Source organism: Myotis brandtii, unplaced genomic scaffold, assembly GCF_000412655.1.
Source record: "Myotis brandtii unplaced genomic scaffold, ASM41265v1 scaffold521, whole genome shotgun sequence".
Taxonomy (NCBI): domain Eukaryota; kingdom Metazoa; phylum Chordata; class Mammalia; order Chiroptera; family Vespertilionidae; genus Myotis; species Myotis brandtii.
The window spans coordinates 4,118,613-4,129,291 of NW_005369870.1; the positions used below are offsets into that span (position 1 = coordinate 4,118,613).

General features: G+C 40.1%; 1 protein-coding gene across 2 annotated transcripts in view; it reads right to left on the reverse strand.

Annotated features, from left to right (window-relative positions):
• TUBGCP4 (tubulin, gamma complex associated protein 4) overlaps positions 1-9,546 on the reverse strand; it is a 49,976-nt gene extending 40,430 nt beyond the window's left edge. The window contains exons 1-2 of one of the 2 annotated variants that reach the window (XM_014548746.1): positions 9,451-9,546; positions 6,871-6,999 (exon numbers count right to left, since the gene is read on the reverse strand). Coding sequence is in view for 1 of the 2 variants with exons in the window: in XM_005877558.2 (XP_005877620.1) it covers positions 6,871-6,999; positions 8,838-8,846 (138 nt within the window). In the remaining variant the exon portion in view is untranslated. Of the gene's footprint in view, positions 1-6,870; positions 7,000-8,837; positions 8,850-9,450 lie in introns of those variants that run through there. The other variant, XM_005877558.2, reaches the window with a different exon arrangement.
• Between the last annotated feature and the right edge of the window lie 1,133 nt (positions 9,547-10,679).

Here is a 10,679-nt window from a genome sequence, read left to right on the forward strand (position 1 = left end):
TTGAGGTATGATCCCTCTATTCCCACTTTGCTGAGAGTTTTTATCAAGAAAGAGTGTTGGATTTTGTCAAATGCTTTTTCTGCATCGATTGATATGATTATCTGATTTTTGTCTCTCAGTTTGTTTATGTGATGTATCACATTAATTGATTTGCAGATATTGTACCATCCTTGCAATCCCCGGAGAAATCCCACTTGATCATGGTGTATGATCTTTCTAATGTAATGCTGGATCCAATTTGCTAGAATTTTGTTGAGGATTTTAGCTTCTATATTCATGATGAATATTGGTCTACAGTTCGCTTTCTTTGTGGTGTCTTTATCTGGTTTTGGAATTAGGGTAATGCTGGCTTCATAGAGAGAGCTTGGACGTGTGCCTTCCTCTTGAATTTTTTGAAATAGCCTGAGGAGGATAAATTTTAGTTCTTCTCTGAATGCTTGGTAGAACTCCCTTGTAAAGCTGTCCGGACCAGGGCTTTTGTTTGCTGGAAGATTTTTGATTACTGTTTCAATTTCTTTGGTAGTTATTGATCTATTAAGATTTTTTGATTCTTCCTGATTGAGTTTTGGAAGCTTGTATTTTTCTAAGAATATGTCCATTTCATCTAGGTTGTCCAGTTTGTTGGAATAGAGTTGTTCATAGTATTTTTTCACAATCCTTTGTATTTCTGTGGGGTCGGTTGTTACTTCACCTCTTTCATTTTTTATTTTGTTTACTTGGGTCCTCTCTCTTTACTTCTTGCTGAGCCTGGCTAGAGGTTCATCAATCTTGTTTATCCTTTCAAAGAACCAGCTCTTGGTTTTATTGATCTTTTGTATTGTTTTTTGGTCTCTATGCCATTTATTTCCACTCTGATCTTTATTATTTCCTTCCTTCTGCTTACTCTGGATTTTTCTTGTTGCTGTCTTTCTAATTTTTTGAGTTATAGAGTTAGATAATTTATTACCTTTTTTAATTGTTTTTTTAGGTAGGACTGTAGAGCTATGAACTTCCTTCTCAAGACTGCTTTCACTGTGTCCCATAGATTTTGGATTGTTTTGTTTTCACTGTCATTTGTTGTCAGCATGCTTTTTATTTCTTATTTGATCTCTTTGGTAACCCAATCATTATTTAATAGCGTGCTATTTAGCCTCCAAGTGTTTGATTTTTTTTTTCATTGTTTTTATTGTAGTTGATTTCTAATTTTATGCCATTGTGGTCTGAGAAGATGCTTGATCTGAATTCTATCTTCTTGAATTTGAAGAGACTTTGCCTGTGTCCCAATATGTAGTCTATCTTTGAAAATGTCCCATGTGCACTTGAGAAGAATGTATATTCTGCAGCTTTGGGATGAGATGTTCTGAAGATGTCAATCAAGTCTATCTGATCTAGTGAGTCATTTAGGATTGATGTTTCCTTGCTGATTTTTCATTTAGAGAATTTATCCAGTGGTGTCAATAGGATATTAAAAACCCCTACTATGACTGTATTGATGTCAATCTCTCCCTTGATATCTCCCATAAGTTTTTTTTATGTATTTGGGTGCTCCTGCATTGGGTGCATATATGTTTACCAGAGTTATATCTCTTGTTGAATTGCTCCCTTTAGTATTATGAAGTGGCCTTCCTTATCTCTTGTTATGGCCTTTACTTTGAGGTCTAATTTGTCAGATATAAGTATTGCTGCCCCAGTATTTTTTCATTTCCATTAGCCTGAAAAATTTTTTTCTAACCCTTTACTATTAGTCTGTGTGAGTCCTTTGTTCTGAGGTGGGTCATCTTTTCTTATCCATTCAGCTACCCTATGTCTTTTGGTTGGAGCATTTAATCCAATTACATTTAAGGTTATTATTGACAGGTACTTGTTTGTTGCCATTTTTATTCTTTATGCCTGTGTTCCTTCTTCCCTTCCTATTTCTTCTTTTTCCAACCGTCCCTTTAGCATTTCTTGCATTGCTGGTTTGGTGGTAATGAACTCCCTTAGCCCTTTTTTGTCTGTGAAGCTCCTGATTACACCTTCAATTTTGAATGAGAACCTTGCTAGGTATAGTATTCTTGGATTCAGTCCCTTGCTTTGCATCACTTTGTATATTTCATTCCATTCCCTTCTGGCCTGATGTGTTTCTGTTGTGAAATCAGTTGATAGTCTGATGGGAGATCCCTTGTAGGTAACTTTCTGTCTCTCTCTGGCAGCCTTTAAGATTCTTACTTTGTCATTGGTGCTTGCCAATTTAATTATGATGTCTTTTTGGGTTCATCTTGTTTGAGACTCTGAGCTTCTTGGACTTGTGTGAGTTTTTTCTTCCCAGTATCAGGGAAGTTTTCTGTCATTATTTCTTACAGGTTTTCTATTCCTTATTCAGTTTCCTCTCCTTCTGCCACCCCTATTATGCGGATGTTGTTTTGTTTCGTGTTGTCCCAAAGCTCCCTTAGGCTCTCCTGTTTTTTTTAAGTTTTTTTTCCCAGTTGCTGCTCTGCTTGGGTGTTTTTTCCTACATTATCTCTAGCTCACTGATGTGGTCCTCAGCTTCTTCTAGTCTATTGCTGATGCTTTCTACTGAGTTCTTTATTGCAGCTATGTCATTCTTCATTTCTTCTTGGTTCTTCTTCATTTCCTCTTGATTCTTACACATGTTGTTGAATTTGTCTTCCATCCTTTTCAGCGTCCTTATGACCATTGCTCTGAATTCTTTCTCTGACAAATTGCTTGCCTCCATTTCGTTTACTTCCTTTTCCGGTGATTCCTCCTTTTCTTTTGTGTGGGGACTGTTTCTTTGTCTCCCCATTTTCACTCCTTTCAGGGTGTCTGATTATGTGGCTCACTCTCTACCACGTTGACCAAAAGGCACAAAATACAACTCAACAAGACATGACACAGAGGGAACCAAACACGAATATATTTGGAAGACCAATAACCCCAACTAAAGGTGACCACCAGAGAAAAGAGAATTAGGGGAGAAAAAAAGAGCACAAAAATGATATTGAGAAAAGGAAAAAAGGTAAGAGAGAAAAGAAAATGAAGAAAATAAAAAAGAGAAGAAAGAAAGAAAGAAAGAAAATATATATAGTATATGGGGAGAAAACTCCACAAACCAACAACTAAACGAAAAAATGCAAACAACAAACCCCCAGAAAAAAAAAACAAAATGAGGAGAGCTGAATCTGAAGAGACAGAGCTTATTTCCAGAATGTAAGATAAAGGAATTGAATGAATGGGGGAATGGTCACGACTCAGTATAGAAGAGGTAGAAAGAGAATGAGTTTATAAGAAGAAAAGTAAAAAACAAAATAATCAATTAAAAAAATAATTAAAAAATAATAGTAATTAAAATATATGTTTAAAAAATATATAAATTTATATAAAAAATTTCCCCTTTCTTTAATCTATCTATCTATATATTCATTTATTTTTTAAAAAGGAGAATAGAGTAGGCAGCAGATAGGCCTGAGTTTGGTGAGTGAAACTAACTAAGCTATTAGTAGAAGATAACAAGCAAGGAGAGGAAAAACAAAAGCATAAAATAACAAAAACAAAAAAACAAACTAACAAACTATCAAACAAGCTACAAGAAAAAAAATTGGCTAGCAAAATGAAAAGAGAAGGGTGCATGAACTTGGAGCAGGGGAGAGGAAATTAGATATGAGTAAGCCAATAGAGGCTACTGTAATAGTAATGCGTCAATAAAGCAGATAAAGAAGATCAATTTTTAGCAAGGAGTAAAATGAAAAGAGAGAGAAAATCTAAAGCAGGAATAGGAGAAGAGAAACAGGATGAAAAAGGGTGAAGTTAGGAAGAAATGGTTGGCATAAAGGAAAAATGAGATATAGTAAAGTAATGATAAAAAAAATATAGAATGTAGAACACTAATCTAAAAAACAAAACAACAAAGATAATAATAATAATAAAATAAAGAAAAAAATTTTTTCCTTCTTCACCACACCCCAAAGTTAAAAAAAAAAAAAAGTGAAGTATTGAAGTTTATTCGCTTCAACTGAATATTTAATGTCCCATGGGGGCTGGTCTAAGACCCCTCTCCACTGTTCTGTCTGCCATGTCACAGCTTCCTGATAGTCAGCACTGTGTTGAAGCTCTCAGCGATCCACAACTTCTCTGTGTCAGATGCCACAGCCTCGGTGTCAGCCAGGCGGGGCCAGTCTGCCTGCTTTGTTTGTCTGCCTGCTTTCAGTCGTATTTACACAAGCGTCTATTTCTGACACTGCCTTTAGGTGGCGGTGTTTCTGTATTAGTTTCTGGGACCAAATGGCCCCTCAACCCAGTCCCCAAGGGCTCCCTGGGGGTATTTCGAATCCTCTTTTTGCTGCTGAGCTCAAGGCTGGTGCAGCTGCACTGCTAGGAGGGGCCTGGTCTCCAGGAGAAAAATGTCTGTTCAGGGTTGGAGGAATCGGACTGTCCCAGAGCTGGCCTCCTGATCACCTTTCCTTATTTTTTCCCCAGCTTCCACAAAACCACCTTCCCCTGCACTGTAGCCATGGTGAATGTTTGTAATTGAAAGACCCTGGGTTTAGTGAGTAAAAGCAAGGAGAATATAAAGACAGCAATCGCGCTGCTGTGCGTTTCTCTCCCCGCTGGCACTACATGGCCGGTGCAGAACTTCAGGCTGCCTTCCTGGGTGCAGCCTCTCATGGCTGTGGGCTTAGGTCTAGAGTCCCCCACTGCCAGCAGCCCTGTGTACACCATTCCACAGTCCAGCGCTACCCTTGTCCCTAAGGGACGCGGTGTTGGTTCAGTGTAGTCCAGGCTGCGCGTGTTTCTCCCTCCAGCCCAGGTCCCTGATCCCACCAGTTTCCCGGCTAGCTCTGACCTTTCTATCCACGAATTGCCTCTCCAGCTGTGTTTACTTTGCCAATTCCTGGTGGATGTTATTCAATTCAGCTGTTTCTCATATCTGCTCCGTGAGAAGGCGCCGGACCCATCCATCTATTCGGCCACCATTTTGTCTCCCCCTGGACAAACTTTTTAGGAGCCCATGGCCAGGGAGGTTGGAGTCTCGGTGCAACATGGGTTTGCAGCCGTGGCAGCTGGTTCCTGACCGGTGTGGCTGTAGGGTCCCAGGTAGTGTTCGAGGTCTCCCCGGGTATTGGTTGATTCTTATATGTGCCCTGACACCGGGATCGAACTCACAACCCTGGTGTATCAGGACGACACTCTAAGCAACTGAGCTACACAGCCAGGGTGAGCACACTTTCTTCTTCCTTCTTCCTTCTTCCTTCTTCCTTCTCCTTCTTCTTCTTCTTTTTTTTTTGTTTTGTTAATCTTCACCCGAGGGTATTTTTCCATTGATTTTTTGTTTAGGGAGAGTGGAAGACAGAGAGAAACATTGATATGAGAGAAACACATCAATTGGTTGCCTCCTGCATGGGTCCCGACCAGGGCCTGAGCCAGGGAGGAGCCCACAACCAAAGTACTTGCCCTTGACAAGAATCAAACCCTGGACCCTTTGGTCTGCAGGCCAATGCTTTATCCACTGAGCCAAACCACCTAGGGCTACACTTTCTCCTTCCACGAAGACTGAAAACACCAAAGATGTCTTGGCAGAGTAGAGTGGAACCAACCAGAGTAATGACCACTGAGGAGCAGAGCTGTCTAACCACAGAAGGGCCAGGCCCCAGTGCTGTTCTATAGCTGTGTGGCTTTCACAGCTGTGCTGTATCACAAATGAGCTGATGGCACTGAATAGTTTCCTTCTTCACCACACCCCAAATTGGGGATTCTTGTTGGCACTGAATTGGTGCCAATGACCATCAGTTGACACACCAAAGGCCTGATACCCAATTTATATAATAGAGGCCAGAGGGTATTGACTATGTTATTTCAGAAAAGCATACTTCTACTTCCTTTGTAGAAGTCCCCACCTTTCCCCTCAACCAGAATCATTCTTTCAACTGGAAAATAGTCATCACTGAACCAGTCACACAATATATATTTTCAGAAAGGAAGGAAGAGGGAGAAATAAAAACATCAATGATGAGAATCATTGATTGGCTGCCTCCTGCATGCCCCCTACTGGGATCAAACCCACAACTTGAGCCTGTGTCCTGACCGGGAATCAAACCATGAACTCCTGGTTTATAGGTCCATGCTCAACCACTGAGCCACATCAGTCAGGCGATTTGGCAGTCTTTTTACTTACCATTGACAAGAATTACAGATTGTTAAAAATAAAGAGAACTTTAAAATATCTCTTTCAAAAAATTTGAGTGCCTACTACATACCAGGTATTTCCCATGAATTACCTTGTTTAATCTTCCCAACCCTATGAGATACTTACTATCTATTACCCCCATTTTATAGATAAGGAAACAGGGCCTTAGTTACTGAGCATTAGGTTACTGCTGAGCAGTCTATGGCCAGTGAATGATGGTGTGGGGCACAAAACCTTGACCTCTACATTGTATCGATTTTCAATTAATTCATAATAATGGATAATATTTATTAAGTACTTACTATGTGCTAAGCACCTTTTTTGGTTTAACTCTTATTTACAAATTTAAAAAATGAAGCTCAAAGATTTTAGTTGCTTGCCTCAACATGACTAAGTTAGTGAGAAGCAGAGTGTCAAAGGAATTTGAAATAATACTTCATGTTTTCACCTCAGGAATTGGAACTCTGGTCCAGCTCAAAATTTGATTCAGGTCTTCTAAAACTCAGGCAAAACGTATGTGCTCTTACACCAATCTGCCTAATTAATACTTGTGTATATTTTCCCCTTGTGTAAGGTGCAGTCCCCTGGCCTTCACCTGAGTAATTGCAGTGATGAGAAATTCATAACTTCTTATGACTTATTTCACATGAATTACCAGTGGATTCACTGAAAGCTTAACATAGCTCCCGCCCTCTGGAGGTGTACATTCCCTGAGAACAGCAACCTACCTGTTGCTGCACATGGCCTGTGTACTGTTCAATGAACTCGGTGAAGCGAATATAGTCTGTGCCCAGGCGGCAGAGTCGATTCAGGACACTTGTTTCACTGGGATGGAGAAACGGGAAGTCCTGTGACACCTGGGGGAGAGGAAGGAAGCACTGAAAACACTGATGCTTGTGATTCACTGCATGCCAGTCTTTGAGGTGCTTCAAATGTTCCGTATTATTTAGTGTTTCCTTTCTCAAGATGCCCATTTAAGATTAGTTAAGTTCTGGATAACAAAAGTATTTCCAAACCACTACAAAGGTGCTGTTTCCCACCCCAACCTAATAAATTCTTTACTTGAATAAGTGGTAACACATGGTAAAGAATTCAAACATGAATTCAAAAAAGAATACAAAATGGTGTACATTAAAAATAAGTCAACCTCCTCTCAGAGATAGTTACTATACCTTATGCAATATTTCAGGCATGGTCTTTAAAGATAGGAGTTTTTTACTTGGTTGCAACAAAGTTGTCTTTAGCAAAGTGTTTAGCAAACTCCAGGGGTTTCTCAAACACATTCTTAGGATTTAGAAATTCTCTATGCAATTTTAAATCATGTTTTCATTTCAATAAAAATGTAAATAAATGTAGCATACTGTAACCTGTAAAAGCAACTTTGTAACTGGGCATATACATTTAGTATACATATTTTTATTTTTAATTTAAATGATAGCCTAGTACGCTATATAAGGTTACACAGCAGTTCAAGTAGAAAAAAGTAGTGGGAGAATGTATTCATTCAACCAACATTTTCAAAATAAATTGAGGCAAAATATACATAAGAATGACAATTTTAGCCATTTTTAAGTGTGCAGTTCTTGGCATTAAGTGCATTCACATTGTTGTGCAACCATCACCACCATCCATCCATCTCCAGAACATTTTCATTTTCCTAAACTGATACTCTGTACCCATGTACAAAGACTCCCCATAGCCCCAGGCAACCACCCTTCTATTTCCTATCTCTATGAATTTGACTACTCTAAGTACCTCTAATAAGTGGAATCATATGATATTTGTGCTTTGTGACTGACTTATTTCATTTAGTAGTGTCTCCAAGTTTCATCTATACAGTAGCATGTGTCAGAATTTCTCTCTCTCTATATATATATATATACACACACACACACACACACACACACACACACAAACACACACTACATTTTGTTTATCTGTTCATGGACACCTGAGTTGCTTCTACCTTTAGGCTATTCTGAATAATACTGCTATGAACATGGGTGTACAAATATCTGTTCAAGTCCCTGCTTTCATTTCTTTTGGGTATTTACCCAGAAGTAAAATTATTACATGTGAATAACATGTACCAAGCACACAGCGAGTACTCAATACATATAAGCAATTTTTTTTATTATTATTAGGACAGTTCTACCTAGTTATCAAGTGATACTCCCATTAAAACTGGCATTTTGAGCAGTGATTTTTGGCACAGTTTTAGAAAAGTTGAAGGTCTAGTATTCTAAAATAGCAAACAATACCAAAACAGTTATTGATACCATTTGGTACAATCCAGTAATATGAACAGACATTCTCTACATTAGAATAGCCATATCTGTAGCAAAGTTATTCAAACTCAATGTTGGCAATTTGGTTTCAGCAAAACAACAGTATATGTCACATTACATCAGTGGTTCCCAATGAGGGGCACTTTTGCCTCCTAAGGGACATTTGGTAATGGCTGGAGCTATGTTTAGTTGTCATAACTCAGGGCGTATTACTGGCCTCTAGTGAGCAGAGACCATGTATGCTGCTAAATATGCCACAATGCAAAGGACAGCCCCCACAACAAAGAATTATACACTCCAAAATGTCAATAATACCAATGTTAATTTCAATGATCAATTTGTTAGTTCTGTTTACTTTGTAAAAAATATCTACACTAATAAAAGAGAAAGATGCAAATTGACCATACCTTCGCCATGCCCACCAGCCAATCAGGAGTGAGCATGCAAATTAACCTCATCGCCTGGGTGGAGACTGACAGCAGGGAGGAGGCAGCTCCCAGCACAGCTCGGCCTGCTTGGCCATCAATGGGGCGACCAGGGAGCAGGCAAGCGCTGCAGCGACCAGGGAGCAGGCAAGCCCGACCGGCAGGCAGCTCCCAGAACGGCCTGTTTGGCCGTCCCTGTGGCGACCCGGAAGCAGGCAAGCCCGGCCCACAGGCAGCTCCCGCAGAGAGCAGAGAACCACAGGGAGCGGGCCTAAGCCATCAGTAGGACATCCCCTGAGGGCTCCCGGATTGGAAAGGGTGCAGGTCAGGCTGAAGGACACACACACACACACACACACACACACACACGAATTTCGTGCACTGGGCCTCTAGTTTGGTTATAAGAACAATATGCTTGAGTTTGTATTTAGCTTAGCATGTATATATACTCAATATTACAATAAGATGATTTTCATCCATAGTGGGCATTTCCGAATATTTTTCCCTTTATTCAAATGTGAAAATCATTGTTCTGCAGAAAGTATGCAATTACTGGTTTTGGTGGCCTTTTCTTGCACAATATCTGAACACTTACTCTGAGGCAGAAACTGTGCTAGATACTCCTGGTACATCTCTGAAGATCACAGTGGTCTTTGCCCTCATGGGCAATCTATGAGAGAAAAAGACTGGAAAGTCCTATAAGGGAAATAAACAAATTGCTTGGATAGAGAAGAATGGCATAGGGAGGATAGTTAAAGAGATGGTCAGAAAAAGTTTTTCTGAGGAGGTGACTTTAAAGCTGAGGCCTTAAAGAGGAAAATATCTGATTGAGACTTTTTTTTATAAGAAAGGAAGGCAGCTATCTTTCCTATACTGCTTATCTTTTTACTTCAGGTCATAAAGCACCCACAAATACTCCAGTACATTTTCCTCCTATATGCCTGGCATTGTGCTAGTTTTACAAGGGAAAATAAATAGTAACAAGAGGAACTGCTTTGATTTATAGGTTTTATAGACTAAGAATGTTTATTTTTCTGCTCCTCCCCAGCTATACTGCCAGTTCTCACAGGAATAGGCATGACTGTCATCAAACAAAGCTATATACAAATCTCGCTAATACCAGGACTAGCCACCATGAAATTCTGAGTTTGCTCACTTGTCACCTGGAGCTAACAACACCTAGTTACTGACTTACTGAGAGGGTGAGATAACATTACTGGAAGCAGGAGCAGGAAGGAGTAGTTGAGACACTGGAGCCAGACAGACCTGGGTTCCAGACCACGCTTGCTAATTACTAGCTGCGTGACACAGGGAGTTAATCTGTGACATGAAGGTGGGTGGTTAAGATTGAATTAGATAATGCATATAGCACATAGCCTCTCCTCCTCATACATTCCTGGTTACACGAAGGCCTCCTTCCAAATTCTCCTAGTGCTGAATTTCCTGAGAAAGGAGTCTTGCCAGAAACACATTCATTTTTTCATTCAACAAACTGGATGAACTCTTGTTGTATGTTAAACGCTATGTAAAACAAAACAAAACACACACACACACACACACACACACACCAAAACAAAAACAAACCCAAAACGTTATGTAGTTGGTCTAGCTTTCAAAATTTAAAAGAGTGCAAGCGTGAAATGGGAGAAAATGCCTCCCTCGCTTTCACATCCAGCTCCCCAGAAACTCTCGCTCAAATCTCAACTTTAGGCCGATGGGGGTCTCTCTCTTCCTTCCCCAAGGCGGCGTCATCACCGGCCGGCCCTCGGTTCCCCAGCCCGGGCCCAGCTCTCTAACCCCGCGTCCGTCCCACGCCGCCCCGGG